Below are 24,304 nucleotides of genomic sequence, written 5' to 3'. Positions count from 1 at the left end.
TTCAAGAGGCCAAACCAATTTCTACATCTGCAGCTTTTATCAAAAGAGCAAAAATAATTAAAAGTGTGTGAAAGTCTAAGGTGAATCCTTTTTAATTGTGTAAGCCGAAAGGTTTCACCTGAAGCACGAGGCAGGGGAAAAGCACATTGTGACTATTCATCTCGAATGAACTACACCAATGACTGAGAAGTTAAAATAAATAATGATTCATTATAGCTGGCTACAGCAAGCAAAAGGTACCGAGCACCCTTTCCGCCCTACTTCTAACGATCTCTACCACAGTCTTTTCACTAACTGCTTCGGTGCTGGCTGCTGGAGTCGAATGCACCTGTGCAACGCTTCGTCCCCACAGGCGGTCTGACCTTTCCTTCCAGAAAGGGACATTTTGGTTTCAGGTGCTTGGGCCAGGCTGCCAAGGACGGCTCCGCAGGGACAGCCCCCCTCCCCGTGCTGCTGGCTCTGCCTCCAGCAGCGCCTGCCACCTCCTCCCAGCACACACAGCAAGCGGGTGCCGACAGGCCCAAGCCGCTTGTGGCAAGATAGCACCCGAGGGAACAGTCAAGGCGCGACTAACGTGCATCCCCTCAACCCTGCCCCTTCCAGAAGGTTCTGCTGCCCTGCCCCCTCCCGGCTAGCCCCGCCCCCGGGGCGGTGCCACTGTCCCTCAGAAGGCAGAGGGGGGGGGAGGGCTCTCCACCGGCTGGCGACGGTGCCCTTTGTGGGGTGAGGTGGGGGGTCCTCTGCTCCACGAGCGTGTGGCGCTCTGTGTCTTTTCTGAGGTGATTAGACTGGTGGTTAACAGTTTTTTAGGCTACCAAAGTCTCTTCAAGCTCCGATAAGAGGATTTAAACAGGTTTTTTACTTGCAAATATAAAACATGAATAAAGTTGCTTATCTTCATCTGCATCAAAGACCTTCCTGTTGTTAAATAGGTTAAATACCTTTGCTCCTGTTGTGCTCTGCCTACTCTGTTTTATGTGCAGCTCACACGGCATTAAAGAAAAGGTAGTGGATGCTCACCTCAAATCCACTTCAGTGTATTGATTGCATCATGGCTGCTGTGTGTGGTAAATCCTGCAGGTAAAGCTCTGGACACCTTCTGTGCTGAGTGTAGAGCTATCTTGCAGATACATGACACTTGAATACATATGAGCAGAAGTTAGTAAGATATTAAAGTAAATTAATCCATAGACTGGAGGAGGTAGCAAATGCTGAGTGGGTTTTTTTGCCTTTTCTGAGGTAGATGGCACAAGCCACTGCTGAGCAACGCTTTGATTTACTATCGTGATTCCTGAAGATAATAATCCTACTGGGATTTGGACTCCAAAATGATTTAGAGCAATAGTCTTGAAATGACTAGCCCTTATTTACTCTTCTGAGATTAAACTTTCTGTATCCCAGGTGTGTAGCATGTCAGTACCTATTGTGGTACAGAGAGATTGAAGTTGTGGACAAGAGAGAGGCTGTGATACATATTTCTCTGATCAGAGAACCATTTACGGCATATTGACTAAATTCCACGCATTTAATGGCTGCCAGACAAAAAGAAATCACTATACAGCAGCATAGTGAACTGATATTCACTGACCCAAATTCAGAAAAATACTGTGTATCATGTGGGACAGGGCAGGTTTATGGCCATGCCGCTTGGTGCTCGCAGCCAGCTCTACGTGGAGAGGGAGACCTATCGACCTCCTTGTAAAACACAGGAAGGAAGGGAAGTGTTACAAAAATCTTACATTCTTTGTATATGTCCATTACTAAGTAGTTTATTTTGCTGTGGTTTCTGATTTATAGGATTAATGCTTTGCCTGAAATGTGTAGGCTGCAGCAGTGCTTGACAGGAAAAAGGAAATTCTGTGCCTTTGATAACTGCTGATGGACAGTTGATTTCTCAGGCTAATGGAAGCAATATAGCTGAGCTGGGCAAAAGACTTAGAGCTAAGGAGCCAAGTAACAGTGTTTGCAGAGGGAGTAGTCTTCTTGGGAGGTGGGGAGATCCCCCCTAGGGACAGGTAAAGAAACGTAAGTTTTATCTGCTAGCCACCTGCTTACATCAAAATTGCTTAAATTCTATCCACAGCTATTTTGCTAGGGAAACAGAAATTTCACGGATGGTACATTGTTAGTCAGACTTTACACCCTTAATCTGAAGATAATCCTCAACCTGAATTCTTTGTGTCGGATGTGTCAGATGGTGAATCATTATGGGGAATGCCAGGATCATCTAGAACTGATGTCATGAGTTTGATGATTGGGAAACTCAAATCAATTCCGTTTACTGAGCCCCAGTAGAAATCAGAAGAGATCATGGTTTCCAGGTTAAACACCTTTGCTCTACTTTATACTGCTCTAAGTTAATCTTTCTCTATCTAGTAGTCAGAATGACCAGAACAGGTAATCTTTAACCACTAGCCATTGACTTACAAGGGTGACAACATTTTCCTTTCGGTGATCTAAGTTGTCCTAGCACTACATATGCCTCACCTTTGTCTATTATATTGTGGTATTAGTGCTGGTAAATGTTCTTCCTTGGATGTTTGTGAAGGTTGATGCCCCCTGAATACTGTAGTAATCTGGGATAAAGAGATAAATACCAGCTTTGCCCACTTTGAGCCCAAGAATTCCTGTAGCAATTTCCTCTCAAAAATTATATGGTCATATCCTAAACTGATGCAAGTCAGCATAGGTTCACTGAAATTAATAAGTCATAGGAAAGGGATAAATTCAGTTATGTTGTTGCATATGTGTCAGTTTTCTCCATAAAAGGATCTGGCCTAAATCTTTGACCCAGATTTGTCTGAAAGTTTTAAACCAAGTAAGCCATGCCCACAGCTGGTGGATTGTAACAGGATTTTTCTGTAGATGAAATAGCCAACCCCAAATCAGTTTAAGAGTATTGATTATATGCTCATTAAAGATAGAGCTGGAGTAAATCCATAAAGATACAACTCAAGTTGTCACACGTGAATGGCCATTAGTGCAACAGTTCTGAGGCTGGAATCTAGGGAAGGAAAATCGTTAAATATCAGGGTTCTAGAGGACGGCAGAATTGAGGTCTCCCTGGACTGACGCCTCAGTAGTTCCTTTTTAAAACTCTGTACCTTGTAGCATCATTTTTCAGATCAGAATCTTTTGCTCTAACTCCCTCCTCAACTGAGGGTCTAGTTTCCCATTTCCCTCAAAACTGCAACTGACTTTAAGTTAAGGTTTGTGGTAAATTAGCTATCCAAATGAGGAAGAGAAAGCTCTTCCCAATCCACTCACTTCTCCCCACTTGCTCTACGTGCACACCATGATCCTTCTCTGTGTTATTCTTTTCATATAAACTTCAGACTATTCTGATTTTAAGTGTAGAGAAAAAAAAAAGAATGAGAACCAATTCAGGTGAGCCTCTTTCAGGTCATGTAAATGAACCCTGATTTGAAAGTCTTCAGTTTGAACTGAATGGTGAAACTAGCTTTTGAAATCCACCCTAAATAAACAAAGTAACTGTAGTTTTTAAGCCCTTTAAAACAGGCTTTCTAAATGAGCTTTTTTAAACATGTAACATATTTATGATCAAAATTAATTAGCTGCAAAGAAGGTTTATTCTTCCAAAGGGACTTATACTGCTCACAAACTCTTGTCTGCCCATATAATTTTGAAACAGAGTAAAATAATTCTCCTAATACACTAGTGAGATCTTCATGCACAGAATATTTAACCCCTTTTTTGCCAAAATTGTTGTTCTTAATTGAAGAATTTCATAATTAAGGTTTTGCAGACCCAAACCATAGCTTCTTAATGTTTATTAAATCTTCCCAGTTTGAAAAATTTCCAAACATAGCCCAATTTTTGCCCCTGTGGTAAGTTATTGTTCCTTCAGTCTTGGAGCTGTTCTTTCACTCTTTCCACATAGAAAAGACTTCATTCCTCAGATTTCTATTTGACTCTTCGTATCCTCCACATTTTATATAAGAAAAATGATAGGACGGAACTCTTATATGCATCAAATTTTGTCCTTTGTATAGTCACACCTTAGTCAATAGGAGCTGTGAACATAAAATGGAATAACAGAATTGCAGAATAATTTAGGTTGGAAGGGACCTTTGGAGGTCACAGGACTCAGTCCTCTGCTCTGAGCAGTGCCAAATTCAAAGTTAGATTGAACTTCAAAGTTAGATAATTTTGCTTGGGATCATATCTGCATATTTTCAAGGGAAGAATTTGGCCCTCAGATGAATGTGCAATGTGTATTGCATTATTTGTCCCTGTATCACCTTTAGTACCATTTAAACAAACCAGTTCCTTTTTTTTTTTCAGGAATTTCCAAATAATTTGGCATTTAATTTCACAGAATTGGACCCAAACCAGTCTGCAACAGTAATGAATGTTGCAATGCTGTTTCAGACTCTCGCCAGTGGCTCTATGTGTAGTGGGCAGTACTTGACTTAAAATTGCAGATCGCCATTTTGAGGAAAACAGCTTTTTTGCCAGAAACACAGCCCCAGAAATACCAAGTAAGTGGTGTTTCCTCTGTGATTAAAAGTAGCACATTTTAGTCTTTCTCTGCTGTTTTTGGACAACATCTGACATATGGGGTTTTTCTAATTTGAGGTCTTTTGCTCTCTTTTTGTGATAAGCAAATGGTCAGATACCTCCTGTAGACTTGAAATGCACATCCATATTTTCAGAATGGCATATGGAGTTTGCACACAGGATTTTGGTATAATTGTACAGGTAATTTTTAAATAAATATTTTCCCCAAACCTTGTTCTACTATTATGGGCAGACTATGAACTAGTAGTACTACTAGTAGTAATTCTGTCACCTTTATACTGTGTGTATATACAAGTCCCAAATGATACACTTTTCACCAAAAAAAAGCAGTATCAACACCAATTGAAAAGCAGTCCCTGATTCATAAGGGTTTTCTAAATAGATCAAGGGCAGAAGGTAACACAAAAGTTAAGAGCACCATCCAAAAGCCCTAACCCCCAGGACTCTAAACAAAGAAAATAGCTGTAACTGGGGGTATATTTTTCCTAATATTACAGGAAGTCTATTAGTAGTAACAATCATGGCACAGTCAGGCCCCACTATGCAAGATGTCTGCATACACAAAGAATATACAGACATATAATGCTGTAGATGCCATCCTGATCTTTCAGAAATTAGTGGAAATGTTTCTTTTGACTTCAATAGATGCTGGTTTTGCTTGATATTTTGTTATCAGCTAGATAGTGATTCAGTCCAGAACTTCCCCAGCCATCTTCCTGTTAAGCTCTTTATAAGGATAAAAAATGAGAGTATATTAGTGCATCTAAGTGGCTGCACAGCCCCCTGAGATTGACACATATCATGGTCTCCCTTCTTGTACAGCACCTGAAGTTAGGTAGCACAGATTACTGGCACTTGTAATCTAAAAGCAAGTGACTAGGATTGTGTTGTTACAAAACGCATAATTTCACTCTGTTTCTCCAATACCCTATCATACAGCACAGAATATGAAAGCTAAAACCCAGGTGTGTGCGCTTTTTCTTTTCCTGTCTCATTTCATTCTCTGTTTCCCTACTAAATATCACCTGTTAGCATTATTAATTTGTGCTTTGTGCTAATTAAAGTCTTTTTCTTTAACAAAACTGGAAGATGGTACAGCGAAGCAGTCGGACCATCTACATTAGGCAACTAACATTGCTTTTACAACTAAGGTTATAAAAATGTGTCATTAAATCCCTGAGAATTATACATTCTGGAGTTTTTCATAAGGGGAAAAAACTATTCTTGAACTGTACATGCAGTGATAAGACTGCTAAGAACCTATAAACACAGCTTCATTATTGCATACAAAGCACAGTTCAGTGCCTTCCTTTATTCATGACTGCTGACATTATTATTTGTATTACTGGTGTATCTGACACTGGAGCTACACTGTGATTAGAAAACAGCATTTTAGGAAACAGTAGGAGATAGTTCTTGCCATGACAAATTTGCAGTCCAAATACATGACAACCTAAAGGAGAAAACACATGCCATAAACTGGTAAAGATGAGGGTGTTCTAGTGGTTTTGTAGTTCAGGTTTTTTTTTCCATTACACAGCATTGTATCAGAGCTCTCCTTCTCACAAAAGGAGAGCTCTGATTCTTAGAGCTCATATATACCGGCCTGTTTCATCTCACCCTAGCAGTGGTGAGGGAAGGTCTGTTAACCAAGACAGAAGCTGCATTTGTGTTTTATTGAAGGTCTAGTTATACTAAAGCTGGAAAGCAAGGAGAGTACAAGACATTGAATTTTTTCTAGATTTGATTTTGCAGTGGTTTTCTGCTGCTGGATGGACACATCCAGCCAAAACCAGTAAAGTGACCTGGTTCCTCACTTTTGTGAAGTATTATATTGAAAACTGCTTTTTTAAAAAAAAATTACTTTTACTTAAGACTGCTACAAAATACTTATGTTCTAATGGAATAGAAGCATGATAATGGAAGTAAGCAATGAAATATTAATTAGTTAACAATCAGGAAGATTATTGTACTGAAGGTGTGACTTTATGTTTAGAGAAATCTCAGGTTCCAATCACATACTAGCCTTCACAAAAGATGTGAAATTTATCATGCCCTAAATTTGGGGGTTTATGCAATGGTCTAGTTGTTGATGATCTAGATGAGGTCCTGAAACGTGTGTTTAATTCCTGGTTTTGCCATTGGTGTTCGGACAGGCTCAGCTGAAGTCATGCTTTTTCTCCCATCTCATAGGTGTGCTGGAAAGTAAAATCCATTAAAAATGTGACAGGCTTTTTGAGAGTTCTGAAAATTCCTGTGCAGAAAAGACAGTAAATCAAAACTAAGAAATTTTTAAAAAATTGGTAAGACCCAGCACTGGTCAGTAAGATTAGCACTGTGATCTGAGGAATTGATGAAATCAGTCCCACTGGAAGAAGTAAGCAATTAATATGAAGACAGAGTAAACACTCTTCATCTCAGGGTTACGCAAAACAGGCAGCTGAAAAAAACCTGTATTTTGCATTTTTCCCTACCCACATATGCTCTCTCTGAGGGACAGAGAAAATTGAGATTTCAGAGCTTTTTTTCCATTCCTTAGTCTGTTTGACTAAAGGTGACTCTGGCTCTGTGCAGTGAGGGCCATATCCCTCCCCCAGATCAATATTTTAATATGACTTATCAGAAAGAGAATGAATTGTTTACTTTAAAACCTCAGGATCCCATAAAGGGCGAGGGAAAGGTGTCCACTGGAAACAGAGGCTTTCAACAGCTGATCACTGCTGGGAACCATAAAAGAAAACCAAGACCTCCAAAGATCCGAATACAGTGATATTCAGCAAAATGTCATGCAAGAGAATCTCAGTTCTGACAAGCCCTAATGACACACCAGAGGATCGTTTGGCGGTTGTGTCAGATGGTAAGTGTCTTCCTGTGCTTGATTCACGTGAGGAAAAGGAAATGCTAAAATGTATTAACAAAAATAAATAGTGCAGGTGAATTTTGAATACTAAGCACTTCAGCATACCAAAATATCCACAAATGCCTGTGGCCTGTCTGTGTAATTTAACTGGATTTAATGTCTTGCAGGTAGTGATCTCTGCCTACACTTCTAAAGAGATTAGGCTTTTATTAGTGTCAGTGGGCAAGCCACCCTAAATGTTTATTGTTTAAAAAAAAGGGGGGAGGGGGTGGCAGGGAAGCTGACAATAAGTGTGGTTAGACTCCACCAGGGTTACAGGAATGCTTCCAAGTCCGGATGTCCAGATATACAAAAAGGACAAGTTCTGTCATCCATCAGGATACTTCTTGAAAAACCCTCTTGTTCTTCACAATGTTCTTCTCAACTGGAACATTCCAATAATATTCTTTATACAAATACCTAGCAGAAGAGAAGCAAAAAGTGGATTTTTTTTTTCTCTGATGTTTATACTTTGTTTTCTCCCTGTACTGATCTGTAAATTTCCCATTGTTTCGGGGGGGTTTCTCCATTGCAGTACTAAAAACTAGTGGCCATTTCTCTTTCTTTCATTACCTTTTGTCTTGGAAATATTCCTGTTGGATTGCTGGAAGCTTCCATGTAGCTGTGGAACTATAAAACTGCCTGCTTGCAGCTGTATCATTTGCCTGGCTATCTACTGTCATGTACATTTCACAGTAAAGTCTAGAGGCACTACTGCCAGGGCTCTACTGCTCTTTGCACTTTATCTGCCAGTGATTGTCAGACTTTTCCTCAGAGAGCTTAATTAGAGTGGGATCTTCCCTGACCTTTCTTCTGTGCTGCAGAGAGAAAGATGAGGAAAGGTAAGGGGAAAAAACACTAATACTGTGATGAATTAGAAAGCAATGTACAGTACTTAAGTTCCTCTGGCATTTGTTTCTCATTATCACCAGTTACAGCATGCACACATTTATTAAAAATAGCCTTGTGCTCCTCATGTCTACAACTGCAAGCTGCATCCTGACTAGACAAATCTGCCTGACAGTTCCATGTATGCATTCAAATGCACAACTCTTTCCCACTACAGCATGTACAGACTTAAAACACAGACAAAATCAGTGAAAGATGAAAAGCACTTTGAAACATTTCAGTCCTGACCAAGCATTTATAGGCTTGCGTCCTTGATGAGGATGGGAATGACAGAGCAGTTGTAATAATTACGTTTGAAAAACAAAACAGTCTGATCTGGTAAGCAGCCAGTGAAGGTTCATTTCTCTCTATTTACCAGCCACGGGCCACTCAGAACTCAGCTCATACTTCCAGTTCATGCTTTCACTGAGGTTTGATTAGATGTACTTGCAAATCAGTTAAACTGGTCCAGAGCCCTAATGAGTCTGCATTGACTGATCAACACTGGTTGAAGTAGATTACATTTAAGAAAAAGATCCAGAAAATACACAAAGTTCAAAAGGTAAAGACATCAAAAGGTAAAGATTGGAGAGGAAATACTTGTTACACTGCGCAGAGTATGCTGGTGGTTCAGGCATATTCAGTATATGTAGGCAGCCAGCTTGTTTGTGTGCATTAGTGTCTCCTCTCTGCTGGCACTTCAACCTTTGATGCTGTAGAATAGAGTAAGCTAAATTTCCCTACCTGATGATATGCATATAAACATCAGTATTTGGGAGCCCTATGCCCTTATCCTTAATCATTTCCTGTTACAGCTCCTTCCACTGCCTGAAACCAAAGCTGCTGTTTCTGCAGTAGCCCTCAACCTGCATCTCATCTGGAGAGGAGATTCTTTTCTGCATCATTTCCTTCAGAGAGCCATGTTTACTCCCCACAAGCTCCAGTGCTTCAGCTGACCCAGTGGTAGTTGCCCATACACAATCTCTTATTTTGGGGCACGCAGAGCTGCACTTGTCACAAACTGCAGCATGCCCTGATTCAAGCTAGGGACCACCTCTCCTACTTAAAACAGCTGATATTTAAAATGGCGACCACTTGGTCTCAACAAGCACAGAAAAGTGATTTTCCTCTATAGCTGTACCACGTTCAGCGTACATACCTCAAATGTTTAAATTTTACAAACAGCTGATGATAGAGATTTGTGCCTCCTTCTCTCGTTTCTCGTTGGAATGCCTGATGGGAGTGCTGACAGCAGACAGAATAAAGCAGAGGTGTTAAGGCTATTAATGCGTGGGAGTGACACATCACCAGGGCAGTGAATTAGGGAAGATAAAAAATGAGACTGACAGGAAGGCTAAGCCCATGGGAAGAGTTCTCAGAGGATCTGAGATCCTGCCTTTTGAATGCTTTAACTTACTTAACAGTCTTTTGCTAAAATGCAATCAGATCCAGAAGACTACCGGAGAGTCTAGTTTTATTATATATGGATAGCAAATGCTCCCGAATATGTAAAAATGGGAATGCGTTTACTGAGCTTAAAAAAAAGGAGACTGATAGTTTAAAAGCATTACAGCAAGATGTTCCGTCCTCATCTCTTGGCACAAAAAGACAACTCCATTCCCTCCCATGGTTCTTCTAACCAGTCCATACAGAACTCTTTTTTGAGTCAGAAAGTTCAAGTTTTCAGTAGCTACAAAAACCATTCTGGCACTCAGCACATACAGAATCTACCCAAATTCATGCAAAATGTAACATTAATGTTTAATGTACTCTCCTATCCTTGAAAGATCTTTACCAATTCCAGGAGAATAAAGGAATTACACTCTGGTGGTCTGTCTCTTCTTTTTTCTTTTTTTTTTTTTTTTTTCCTTTCTTTACGCTAGAAGACTCATTACAGTTATCAGTTAGTTACTAATATGATTTTTTTATTCCTAGTAATGAACACTCACTAGCTGGCTTGCACTTTCACAAAGCTACATTCTATCTGCACAGGTCAGTGTTTCTTCCAGTTAATATCCAATATGATCTTGCATAGATGATCACACTAGTTGACAGACTTTATATAGATAGAGGAAAAAGCAGATACATGGAAGAATAAGATTCAAAGGCTACTACTATTCACCCAAGCTCTGGTTTCTAATCTCCTCCCTTCTTGTGCTCTTTCTCTGTTTTCTCTGCTTCTCTGTAGTATTCAGATGTGATGATGACACATAACTGAATTTCCATGGCTTTACAAATCACTGTTCATCATGTGACCCTCAGTTACTGTTTGTGTGCTCTTAGTCCACTCCTGATGAATAGGATCTTTTACAGGATTTTTTATACTCCCTGAGGATGTGCAGAAATGTTATTAGACTTGCAGGCTAAACAACCACAGAAATACACTCTGCCCTATTAAACCAAAAAAACAGTCCTGGGAAGAAATGAAACACCACAGTTGTGTGTATGTTAGTTACACTGCTTAATTCACTATTGCATAGGTGTTGACCTGTCACAGAAGAACTTGCATTGAATAAAACAGGTGAAGTGGCACTAGGACTACAGACCAACTTGCTGTCTTGTAAGTGGGCTAGTTCTCAAATGCTGGTTAAAAACAAGTATATGGAAAACAAGCATCATCTTAAGCATCGTGATTCTGCAGATCTAACATAGCTCTATAAAAGTCAGGCGCTTATTCTGAGCTGTCTCCATCAATAAAAGAAAGACACGTGTCCTTGCAGAGAATGACTCATCCCTCCCTTCATAAATTTGTCTCTTAGGACAGGACTGATTACTTTCTCAAGGTGCCTGTCCATCTCCTTTGCCTGTAAAAGCACGCTTAAAGCTACTTATCTTTAGATTACCACAGCTAGCTGAGACAAAATATTCACCTCAAAGAAATTCAGAATCCTGTCTCCCACTTCCTTGGTGAGATACCACATATAAATATGCATAAACATGGTCTTTTCTCTGTGTTTTGCAGATCTTTGAAGCCCCCATGCTGAAATCTGCAATGTATGTATATTACTTCTTCCATGGACTAATGATCTACTACTACCAGAGCTGTGGAGTGTGACAATGGTGTTTGTGTCCAGTCTATCAAACGCCATTATCACACTAAATAGCTACTGGTAGACAAGACATCAATTCAGAAAAGTATGTGAACTGTAGCAATACATTTTCCCACCGTACTGAGGAATAAATAACCTTTTAACATGTATGTCAGGATGATTCTGCTCTTTCTTTTACAAGCAAAAGCACCATACTATGTGGGAAATACATACTCTTCTACATGCACTGCCAGATTCCCATTGTAAAGCACACAAGTCATCTTAAGGAATCATCATTATAATGTCATCATTAGGAATGTGGATTTCATTGGAATCAATGGGGTTGTGATTACCTCTGAAAAACAAGGCCAGCTTGGATTTTTCTTTTTCCTGTTGAATTGACCAGGACAATAGAATACTGAAGCCAATTAGCTGATGTAGTGAAACTCTGGCTCTTATTTTGGCACCAAATTAAAACATAGGTTTGGAACATTAATTGACTGAGATGCTCATGACATTTTTCAAACAGAACACTTTCCAAAAATCTGATAAAAAGCTATTACCTCTAACTTGAAACACCATTTATTCAGGTTTCAAATGCTTTCAGCTTTGTTCCCTTCCATGCCACAACTGTATGTATGATTTGAGCACCATGCTCAAGTCCACTGTCTTATATTCTAAACCTACTGTTTTGGGAATGGTCATAATTTCCTCATAGAAATTCTTCTGAAAACTATTGTAAAGAATAGGAATCACCTGTAGGAACTTTCACAGGTCTTAATGAAAGCCAGGCACCAACACTGCACTGAGAAGCCTAAATCCCATTGAATAATCCAAGATTTAGGCTCACAGAATGTTGCACTCTGATTTGCAATGAGAGTGCTAACCTTAATATTCATCAGCATGTTCCAAACTCCACCTTTCTTCTGACTTCTAGCGCTAAGTAACCAGGCAAGCATAATGAATAGGAAGCTTCCTATGGCTGTGATGTGTACAGTGCTGCTGGAAGAAAGCATAGATGAATATGTGAAATTTATCATTTATAGATTATACTGTGTTTCCATTTGCAACCAATTTGATTACACAGTGTTTCCCAACAGAATATCTTCAATGAGTTACTTAATTTTATTCCCTAAACCTTGTTTTCTACCATGAGTTATTGCCATGGAACAGTCATTAGCAATGTGTACTGCTGAAAATTAATGGAAGAACTACAATGTTGTATATTAAAATTGAGTTCCAGTCTAGACATTTTTAAAAGAATTCTCAGCACTTCAAATTACAATAACACAACAGGTCTTCACAGAGGAACCCAGAATAGGTTTCCTAAACCTTATACATATCCTAATCATTCTTTGCATTCACAATTTTCTTAAGGGACCATCTGTTCTGAAAACCTGCACTGTCCCACTCTGTGCAAGTATCTGATACAGCAATAAAAGGTGACTGAATGGAGAGTAATCCAGTAGCCTCCTGATAAATTAGTGCAGAACAGCTCTTGCAAAAGGAAGAAAATAAAGCTTACTACCTACAGGAAGAATAAAGACTTTTTGTTGCTTTTTTTCCTCTTCCAACCCTGCTGTCCCAAACAAACATCAGGCACAGTGGCAGGGAAGGGGAAGGAGCAGGGGCAACGGTAGAGGAGGTTGAGGAGAGGTGGGAGTGCAACAGTGGACATGCAAGCGCAGGGACAAAGCAAGTGGTATGGGAAGCTGAGACCTTGAGCAAAGCACCAGCTACGCAGCCACTCATTCACCTGTTCAATTTGTCTCCTTTTCCTTGAACCCCCTTCTCCAGCTGGGAGGATAGAGGAGACCACCACCTGCGCTCCTGATCCCTTTAACATAGTTCCAAGGAACATAAAGTTTATTTTGAGAGACTTGTGCCAGATGCTTATCCACTGCTGTCCCACTTCCCTGACATCATCCTTCCAGTATATATTGCACCCCACTGGCCTCCTCTTCCCTGGTCCAGTTTTGCTTTCAGGAACAATAAATCTTAATCTTGGCTACCAGATAAAGCATGAATGGATGGATATAAATATTCCTCCCTTCTGATGTTTCCTACATTACACAGGAAGCTCATTCAAACACATTTCTGTAGCAGCAGTACCAGCCTTTTGGTGTGTGGCATGAAGGCTTTCTGCTGGGTGCTGATGCCAAGTCCATCCCTGTTATGTCCCTTGATATGGACCTGTCACATCACCAAACTGCAGCTGTGATACACCATCCTGCCATGCACATAGCACAAATCTAGCCACAGCAAACAAGCAGCTCTTGTCATCTGATCCCATGTGCACTCCTATCACAAGACCAAATGCATATCTACTGTGTTTGGGGGAACATGAACATGGTTCATGTGGTGAGCTTTTAGCTCTATAGAAAGAGAAAGGCTGCAGGTTCTTTGTGAAAAGGGGGGAAAGGGAAAGGTGCGGGCTGGGCTGCTCCATAGCATAAGCTTGGGCCCCAACCTTTGTCTGAAAGGAGCAGATAAATGAATTGGAATGACTGATGTAGGGGGCCAGATCCAAAACATCTGGCACAGACCGGGCATCTATAAGACCACTAAGCATTAACACTAACAAGGGACATTGTTCTGCCACCATTGCAAAACAAGCAACCTCAGTCATTCATAAACACAGCCAGAATCCAGCAGCAACAGAATGGCTCCCAAAGCCAATACTGTCCTGCTGTCCAAGACTCAGTAAATCACAGTAATTTCACACCCACAATATTTTATGGCAGACTCACAGTGAAATCAGCAGAGCTGCAGATAATTATGGCTTATTTTTCAAAAGGTCTTTGCTGAGAACTAGCTTCTAGCTGAGGGAATATTTGTGCAGGTGAGTTGGAGGGTAGGGGTGGGCAAGAGAGCTGGAACTCCTTTCTCTTTTCTCTGGCTTTGCAGTAGGAAAGCAAAAGTGACCTTGCCTGCAAGGCCCTCTGTAATGTTTTCACAGCAGCTACTTTTCTTCTCAACCTTTGATTGAGAGAGAAATGAAGTCCCTTCCCTCTCTCACGACGCCTGCAGTGCTTTCTAGGAAACCTGTACAGTCTTGCTTGCCCTTCTCCTGATAACTGGCACTGCGATTTTTCTTATTTGAAGAACATCTTATACTGTTTCTCTCCTCCCACTCAGTAAGCCTCATGTGCTGCTTGCCTGAGCACAATATCCATATCATATCAACACAAAGAGCTGGAGATTAGGTCTGTCATTTTGGACTAGCTCTGTGATTTGCAATGTCATCACAGCTTACTCCACATCATTCATTCTTTTAGAGATGCAAAACATGAATCATCACTGCTGGTACTCCAGTGGTGGAATGGCAATACAGGCTCCCCAGCTTCCACCTGAAATGTTATTAGAGGAAATATTCAATCAAACATCTATGTGGGCAAACAGTTTTTAGCCTTTCCCTGGTGCTGTGTGGCAGGATAGCAGCATAGATTAACTCCCTCTCCCTATTACTTTCTTACTACTGTGCTCTTAAAACTCAAAAATGAAAAGTTATTTACTGAGACTTTTATTGTAGAGCAACATGACCTTTATAACACCCACACAATTATTAGATACACTGAAGTTTCTTGAAGAGAAAAAAAAAAAAGAAATTAAGGCATAATGGAGCTGCATCCCTGCAGTTCACTATTAGGTTATGTGAGGTTAAGCTGCGGGAGTTATACTGAAAAGTTCCTCCAATAAGAATTACATACAATTTTCTCTTGCTATGGGGTATAAGGAATGGATTGGGAAACATACTGCCTGTTTTCTAATGGGGTCCTCCATCTTACATCTCCTTGAAGTGGATAAATATTCCAGGCACAGCATTCGAAATACATCAGCTGCCTTCTGAAGCTGCATCCTCTGGAGACCTGGGGCCAAGCAATTTGTAAAGCAGGTACATGCATAGGCACTGGGAATATGTATCACAGTGCTGCAGTGATCTATTCATCCAAGACTAGTCACTCATAGATTCAAATCCTGAAACTTAGCAGCCTGGCTTTTTTCATTTGGAAGCTTGTAATGAAGAATCATCTAACTTCTGTGGCAAGGATCTATCTTCCCACACAGGTTAAAAAATGCTGCAGACATTTTGGTTAAGTTTCTCAACTTTCCAGTTTTAGAGAAAATTCTTCTGCACTCCAGACTTATCTCTCCATACTTCAGGACCAGGCTGACTGTCTTCTATACCCACTGACTTTCTCCTCGTGGGTGAGATTGTTATTTAAGATCTAAAGCTGGAATCAGAGTCTACAGCTGATTCCCAGCAACTGCTCATTGGTTTTCAAAAGTGCAAGCTGTCTTCTTGAATCCATGGAGGACTGATGTACTCTGATTCATTCACTGCTACCACTGAACGCTTCTGAACATTCAGATGACATTTTTCAAATGTACTCAAGGTTCTACTGCAAAAGGGACTGAGGAGGCCAGTTTCCACTGAGCAAGAAACTTCTAATGATTACAGACACTTTTTGGAAACAAGATCAACGTTAAGAGTTATGTGTCTAATGTTTTGTGGATATGGACTTATACATTGAAACTCCTTAGGTGTTTTTGAAAAACATTACCACTGGAGCTCAGATGTTTTTTAAAGCACTTAAAAACTGTGAAAGAATAGGTAAAATTATCAGTTTATCTATAGGGACACATAAATCTAAAAACCCGATACCTATAGGCCATTCGTGTGATTAATTACTTTTGAACAAGAAGAAACATCCTGTAGAAGCTTTCTTGACGCCATTCTTGAGTGTTTTATCATTGTTAGTCCATGTAATAGAATTTAAATCAAAAAGCATTAGTGCTTCAGCCTAAACTGCAGTGGTGCCCTATGAAAAGCATAACATTTTAAAATTGCTATCAGGACACAGTGCAATTAATTCATTCTGTGTGTGCTTAAGAATATTATATAATATAATAATGCAACTGCTAGCAGCAAGAATTAACCTCTAAGTGCTCCTTTAAAAACTGGGTTCCAGTTTCTGCTTTGTTGATGTCTCTGTTGAGATTAGAATACATATTTATTTGACTTGCTCACAAAACCCATGCTTTGGTTCCCTTATGCAAAAGGCAAAAAGCACACTTTGGCTCAGATTAAAACACTGTCTGTGAAACAGGTAGCTGTTTCTCCCATTCATCTCAATGCACCAATAAGAGCCCAATGAGAATACTGTTTACCCTACTGATATTTATTATTTCACTGCTTATGATTTTGCAGACATCCAGCTGATGCATATTGGTAACACAGGTACACCAAGGTAAAACCATAGTTCTACTAGGTGAATCTTTCTTCTGCCACTGAAGTCAGTCAACATAAATAGGACTAAACTTTCTTTTCCCAGTCTAACTTCTTGGTCCAGACCTTTGTATAAAGTTGAGTTTAGATGCACTCAGCTTTCATTCTTTTTCAGATAGTGAGGAAATACTTCCTGATACAGGGTATATATGTATTTTCTGTAACAGCAAGAATAAGGTGGGTAGAATGGCTAGTTATCAGTCTACAAAGAACAGCAATTATTAGCAAAGTATTTTTTAAACAATCTGACATGGAAATTTAGACATGGGCAGACAAACAGTCTGTTAATAATCATCGCTCTCTACAACTGCCTGAAAGGAGGCTGTAGTGAGGTGAGTGTCGGTCTCTTCTCCCAAGTAACAAGTGATAGGACAAGAGGAAATGGCCTCAAGTTGCGTCAGGGGAGGTCTAGATTGGACATTAGGAAAGATTTCTTCACCAAAAGGGTTGTCAAGCATTGGAACAGGCTGCCCAGGGAAGTGGTTGAGTCCCCATCCCTGGAGGTGTTTAACAGACATGTAGATGTGGTGCTTAGGGACCTGGTTTAGTGGTGGACTTGGCATTGCTAGGTTAACAGTTGGACTCGATGATCTTAAAGGTTTTCCAACCTAAATGATTCTATGATTCTATTTTCCATCAGTTTTTGTCATGCACACTGGAGCTCTCTCTGTGTCACTGCCAGTATCTAAATTTTAAACTCTTTATATCGTGACCCAGAAATGTCAGCAAGGAATTGAGGATGTTTTTGAGAGGGGCCTGCATAGGCAAGGTATTCCTGCCACAGAGTTCCTACCTGTCAAACAAGACGGACAGGAGGGCAGAACAGACAGCTCAGCAAGTGTGAAAGAGGATGGTGCAACAAGGAAACAAAATAGAAGGGCAAAGACTCAGTTCTCTCCTTCCCTTAGATACACCAAAGAGCAATCATCTGAGTACCATGACAGGGTTTTAAAACTTGTCAAGACAGCTTTAACCTGAGGTAATCGGTCAAGCATTTTCTACTTTTGGTAGCTATTAATGTATAAATATTTCAATTTAATTGCACATGTAGCTGAACTCAAGGGCAATGACTGAATTTTAACAGGATCATGTGACATTATTATAACTGAAACTTTTGTTCTATTACAGAAGAATGACTGCTTTAAACCAGTGTATTGCCAGGTTTTCCTCTTCCCCACCAAAGCTAGCCAGAACTGCATCAACAGAATACAGAATTCCAGGCTCAAATAAACGATGAACTGATGATTGCCAGGTGGCAGTGGAAAGTGGATTGCTGCCATCCCCATTGCTAGGTGTGTTGCCTGGCCATGCACGGTGGCTCGTTCTCTCATACACACCAACCTCCTTTTGGTTGAGAGAGAGATGTGGGTAAACTCAGACTGGTTCCTGGTTTGAACAACTGAGACATCAGAACAGTGGGACTTCCCTGGGAAAACCTCCTCCCTACAGCACAGCCAGTGTCAATAAGACCATCCGCCTCATCTGTGCCGCATCTCCCTCTGCCTGCTGTGTTTGATAGCTCCTTCAAAACTTCTCCTCTGTATACTTTTCTACCTCCATTCTCTTGTGATACTTCAGATTCTCTGCAGTAGCACAGCATTGTCATGCACCTTTATTTTGATATGAATGTCTTCTCATCCTCGATACATTGTAATTGTTTTGTCAAGGTTTCACTCTCAATGTCTTGACCCAGACTTCAGTCACACTCAAACTTTTCACCTTTCCTTGGCATTTTCTATTTAAAAACTCATCTTTCAAATAGTCTTTCATAAATCTAATTTTACATGGACTACAAATCCTAATTTCTGCAATACCATTTTGTACTTGGTCTCCTCCTCATAAGTTAGCAGAAAACTATTAAAAACTCAAATGCTTAAGAACAACTCTGGAGAAGTTCATCCCATGTAACAATAGGAATTCAAAATGCAGATGTCTGTCTGACACTGCTTCCTTTTCCCTCAATAGAGACACATAAGCACTTTTTTGGCACAGTTAATCTAACCTATTTCAAATGTTTCTTTTTCAGATGACCTGCCCTTTGCTCTAAATTCCCTTGGGAAGACCTCCATTAACCATAAAGGGAGCCCAGGATGACAAGTCTAGATGTTATACCTACATTGCAGTCAGATGAGTTTCTGTCCCTAGCACCAGCTAGTCCCCAACTGTTTATCTCATATTTGGCACCCACTGCTTATCAACACAAAGCAGAACCTAGTCTGAAATCAGTTTTTTTTTCCTCAGCTCTGATGGGACTCTTACACACAGGTATTGGTTTCTGGCACCACCTGTTATTTAGTAATCACACAGGGATAAGAAGTGTGACAATGTTCAGTGTTTGTATTGTGTGTTAGGCACTGCAGGTTGGCTTTTCAACTGCCACCTCCAGTAAACTTCTTGCAGTCCTCTGACATGCATAGTTCCCTCCTCTGGCTGCAAATCTCCATATAAGCTACACTTAATTTTAATGGAGCACAGTATCTTTTTTCAGTTTTGGCCCTGCCTATGCATTTTGGACAAATCATGACTCTTTAGCAGACAGGTACTGGCCCAGGGCACCTGTCATGTTCCTTCAAAAAACAATTCTATACTACACAGAAAAGTCATTGTACTTATTCAAGTTGAAAATGCTGCAAGGTACTAAAATACCCTCTATATGTAATGGTTTATTTCAGATGGTAGCTGCTTGGCAACATGCAGACTCCAAACCTTCATCCTACAAGAGGATCAGTGCAAGCACAACAGTACTATGCCATGGGGTTAACGGTAGATTGCAAGGAAGCTTGCATGGAAAGCCAGGAATTCTATGGAGAATCACACAAGTTGCCCATATTTAAGCTGATGATATCACTTTGTGAGGTCCTTAAAGATGCTAGCTAATTTTGTGGGGGGCAGAAGACAGACATGTCTTATCATGAATGGCTTTGTCTTGTATTAAAAGACATGTAAGTGGGAGAAAAAAATTACAAGAATAGGATTACAGTAGGATTACAATATGCAAAAGTCTGGGAAAGAAAACAATCTTTCTATAGCAGCCTGAGCAACAACACTGTGCAAAACTTTTACTGTGTGGCATCTTAAATATATTGATGTTTATGCAGCAGCTGAACCCACAGGGTCACAGGCACAGACACATAGAAGGGAAGATGCTCTCCAGTGACCTGCAGTGCACTCATTGTCCAAGACTCAAAATGTGCAGATACCAATACATAGAAGGGTTGTAAGATAATCCAGGCACATGGCTTAGTTTGTCTTCAAAACCTTGTCCCAGTGTTAAATCTCAGGTACCAAGACCATAGAATCAGTTCTTTTCTTTGTTGCTGGGATCAGCATCAGGATGACTTCAAAATAATGTCATAAGGCAAAAGACTAAAGTTATCCCCCCCACGAGGTCACTGGTGCCTATCACTACTACATATCCTTAAGAGGAGTTTTCACAGGATGGGACAGTGCAACTCAGTGCTCTGAAGAAATGAAGTCTCTAGGTTCTCTTGCTTTCTTGGGCACTGTTTTCTTTATAGTTGATGAGTTTGGTAGATTTTTGCTTTTCATGGATGTTGCTTTCCTCTGTTTTTGATGGGTGGTTCGGAGAGATTTCAGCCCCAGCATCTCACAGTACTTATTGCACTGGTGGAGGGCTCTGAACTGCTCAATGAAGGAAATTGAGCAGTTGCCTTTAAAACCTTTGTATCTGTAGCAACAAAGAAAAAAAAAAAGCCACATGGGATTTCAAGATTCATTTTCAGCACAGGGAGGCAGAGTATGACTGTTGACTCATAAGCAATTTGAAAACATTAAGCAAGTCTCTTCCACCCATGCTGTTTAGAGAGGCACTAACTGGCACAGAAAATCAAACTGAGCCATTGAGAGGTGAAGGAAACCAGGTAATAAGTAGTGACAGAAGAGGGAAAAGGGTTAAGGAGGCATAGTTCTGTGGCCTGTGTCCTGGCTACTATTTTTCATTTCATTTAGTTGGGAATATAATTGTCTGCTGGCTAACTTTCTCTCAGTAATATATAAATGAAATCCATTCTACATCATTCTCTATAAACAGTTCTTTTGACTACGATGAAGAGACAAGGTTGCTGCACAAGGTGTTGTCAGAATCAGAAGCTGTTTTCATCCAAACATGTAAATAACTTCTGTGCTACGTTCCTCCCTCCCCCAGGCTTGACTACAAGATCTCAAGGAGCCAAGCCTCTTGGGGAAGAAGGATGCAAGGAGCGTTCCTGAGGAAGGCAGTCTCATCCAGCCTTCACAATTCCCAAGCCACCACCGTATCTCCCACTGCTACCTCTCACTTGTTCAGTGGGCTAGCAAAGCCAGGGAGTAAGCAAAGCATGTACACCGCTCTTCTCCTCACCCTGCTACTGGTTGATGACATTCCTTCTAGTGCCTGCATTTTAAGCTGCATCAGCTTTTTTAAAAAGCTGCACCTACTTTTTAAAGGAGTAATTTTTGGTCACATTACCAGGATGGAGAAAGGAGAAGAAAGGCCAGGGTGCTCCTCTCCTTTTTCGGTAACCTTAGTAAGTGCATGTTCTACCCTATTCTCTTGGTTCACTGGACATACAATGTCCTCAGATGTGAACTGTGAGTTATCACTGCACGAAAAACAAACACAATTTAGCACTGAAATTAACACAACATGCTCATTGCACAGCATTCCAGAGAACTTCTTTCCTCCTGCAGACTGCACAGTGCTGAAGAAAACACTGTTGCTCTGAGAAGGTCAAACTCTTTCTGACAGATAAGCATCTTTATTGCAACGTAGTTTGCCAGATTTTCTTCTACAAATAAATGGTACCAGTTGTGAAAATATAATAAAATACCTTGCAACAATAGGGGACGATATCTGCCTCAATTTATATCTAACTGTCCTATTTTGCATGTCTAGTGTTCCTCTACAGAGAAGAAATAGAAAAGTTGACACCTCAGGCTGACTGCTTTCCTAGCATCAGAAATTCCACCCTAGGAGGAAAGAAATCTCTTTGGTGGATAATGCAAATCTGAAAGTTTCTCTAGTATGTCTAGAAGGTAATATCTATGGCTTATTCAGGCACATACCAAAATGGTAATGTATATTGGCAATCCCCCTTACAGCAAAAAAAGTCATCTATACATTTTGCTGCTGCTTTTAAACAGTCACAATTGCCTACCCATGGAGGACGGATCCCAAATTATTTCACACAAACTATTGCAGCCATGATGATGAAGATAATTGCAGATAATTGTAAGGTGAACAGCAGACTTTAATCTTCTAAGGAATTAAATTATTGCTGGTGGTTAACTTCAATAACAAAAACTACTTCGGAGTTCAACTTTCTCTTCATAAGTATTTAGGAGTCTTTGTCTTCTCATACCACCAATATTTTATTTTCAGATTCTTCTTTGAAGTCAGAGTTTTTGAATGTTAAATATGTATTTCAGTGAAATAAAGCTCCAAATGTATTTTACTATAATTTGTCATTTGAAGCTGTTCATACCAGACAAGGTTACCCTCTAAGTTAAACAGGTAATAAGCCTGCCCTACTCAAGAGAAACCACTCAGCTAGCTTGCTATGAACAGCCAGATGAACCTCAAAGGGTTAAGAATTTTTTTTTCCTCTCCTCCCCAAGTTAGTTATGTGCTTGTTTAGCCAAAAGAAGTTTAAGAGGAGTGCTATTGTTACTTCAGGACTATACCCTCGAGCTCTGCAAGCTAATGAACTGTTCTCTCACTCCTTTGGAGAAATAATACACTTGAGACTTTATACTTGAGCTTTGCTACTAGAGCCAACAGGTGTATGCTCCAGACACATCAGCAGAATTTAAGTTCCACAGGCAAACATGCCTGTGCTCAGCAAGAAAATCTCTTTATATCAGGCATTGATCCTGACTCCAGAAACTAGTTAAACCACAGCAATGCACTGCAAGCAAAAAGCGATAACTTAAACCAAAATATTTTTATTAATTTATCATGAATATTCAATTAACCATTGGGTCTTTCCAGTGAGTGCCAGTGGCAACAACAGCTGTTGTTACAGCACCTTCCACCGCCATGGTGTGTCACTGCTGGATACTGCAGCAGTGTGTGTAACACAGATGCAGCCGCCAATGTCTGAGGAGATACTGAGGCTCTGTGCAGACAGCCTTTGGGTAGCATCTGCTTACTCTGGTATCTGAAATTCTCCATTTCTGCTGCAAGGCTGATTGAGAGGCTTCATTTCTCCTGTACTTTGTGTAGGTGTGTTTTGGCAGAAATATTAATGATAAGTAACCTCCAGGGCTATCAATTAGGTGAGAAGTTTCACTGCACTGAATGCTGACTATTTTAATTTGTGGCTGCAAAGTGACTGTGAACTCTTTCTCTTGCTCTCACTCTCTTTTTTTTCCTAGGTAGCCATTTTGTTGCATTTAAAGAAAATTTCTTCATGTGTTTTTCTCATGCTGTAAAATTCTGGTAATACTTATTTCTTTCTGCAAATAATCTCGTAATGAAAAAGTTGAGCTAAAAAAAAATCCACTTTTCTCATGAAGTAAGTAATAGTCTGTCTAAATGGCTTTCCTATCTGTATTTGGTATTTACCATTTCCTGTATGTCTTTTGAAGGAACGTCTAAACAATGAGCAGAAACAGTAGCGTTTGCTCAGATGATACTATGAGTAAGAGACACTTCAAAGGTACAATTGAATGCCCTGCTAATTAACTTTAGCTTTAGAATTCAACAAATGCCAGTAAAAGTAAGAGCATAAATATCTTGTGAACAAGAGACAGACCATTTATATTAAAAACACATGATTATCTTTATTTTACTAGCTTTGCTCCTAAATCAAGCCATCCTCATTTCCCTTCTCTTACAATAATAGGTTTGCATTTATCTTGTGACTACAGATGTGGCCTAGGTAACACTCCTTGTCCACTTTGGAATTTGAGAGGCACGAATGAGCCTAGTTTGGCTCTGCAGTGTGCAGACAGCCCCAAGTCTTATAGTGGGCCACAGAAAAACTAATCTACAGATGTGAGACCAAAGTTTTGCATCAGAGTTCTCCCAGTTGTTTGCTGTTTGTTAGTCACTGCTTCCACATAGACCCCCTTGTGTGCTTCCAGACTGCATCATCTGTTCTGGACAGACCTAATGACCATAGGTCTGTTGTAATTTGGCAGGACTTGTGAGCTCAATGCAAACCATTCTGTGCTGTTATAGCTTGTGGTAAGTGTAATTGTGGGAAGGTGTCCATTAGTGAATGGCTTCTAAACTGTACAGTCTGTATCGCTCTCATATGTTTTGTGTTCAGTAACACCAAACTATTGACCATTCCAAGCCTTGACAAACATGAGTCTGTTTTTTGCACAGCAGGCACTATTAATTCACTGACTAGATGACTGATAAATAAAACCCAGACAGAATTCCATCTCCTAAACTTGACAGTTGGGAGTCAGCCCAAACCAAATCTTCCTTAAATCTGAAGGGGGAATGTTGGATTTGTCCCCAGGTTTATACTCCCCAATGCCTCTTGTTGCCATGTTGAGTAAAACTAAATTTGTCAGTGCTCTGAAACCAGACAGACATTCAGATCCGCATTTGGCAAACCACCCCTGTTAATCATCATGACCATGGGTCACTGTGTTCCTGATTCCTTCATCTTTGTGTTTACCATCCTTGGGTAAATACCTGGG

General features: G+C 40.2%; 1 protein-coding gene and 1 long non-coding RNA gene across 3 annotated transcripts in view; one reads left to right on the top strand and one right to left on the bottom strand.

Annotated features, from left to right (window-relative positions):
* ALPK2 (alpha kinase 2) overlaps positions 1–24,304 on the bottom strand; it is a 96,396-nt gene that overhangs the window by 24,992 nt on the left and 47,100 nt on the right. The window contains exon 12 of one of the 2 annotated variants that reach the window (XM_069775412.1): positions 19,683–20,336. The exons of the other annotated variant lie outside the window; for it this stretch is intronic. Within the exon in view, the coding sequence (XP_069631513.1) occupies positions 20,102–20,336 (235 nt within the window). The 3' untranslated portion in view covers positions 19,683–20,101. Of the gene's footprint in view, positions 1–19,682; positions 20,337–24,304 lie in introns of those variants that run through there. 2 annotated transcript variants of the gene reach the window in all.
* On the top strand, positions 6,290–11,528 carry LOC138683513 (uncharacterized). Its single transcript, XR_011323015.1, has 2 exons — positions 6,290–7,399; positions 11,292–11,528. It is a non-coding gene; the product is annotated as an uncharacterized lncRNA (long non-coding RNA).

The sequence above is a fragment of the Haliaeetus albicilla genome, chromosome W (genome assembly GCF_947461875.1).
Source record: "Haliaeetus albicilla chromosome W, bHalAlb1.1, whole genome shotgun sequence".
NCBI classification, from domain to species: domain Eukaryota; kingdom Metazoa; phylum Chordata; class Aves; order Accipitriformes; family Accipitridae; genus Haliaeetus; species Haliaeetus albicilla.
This window is presented reverse-complemented; position numbering and strand designations above follow the sequence as displayed.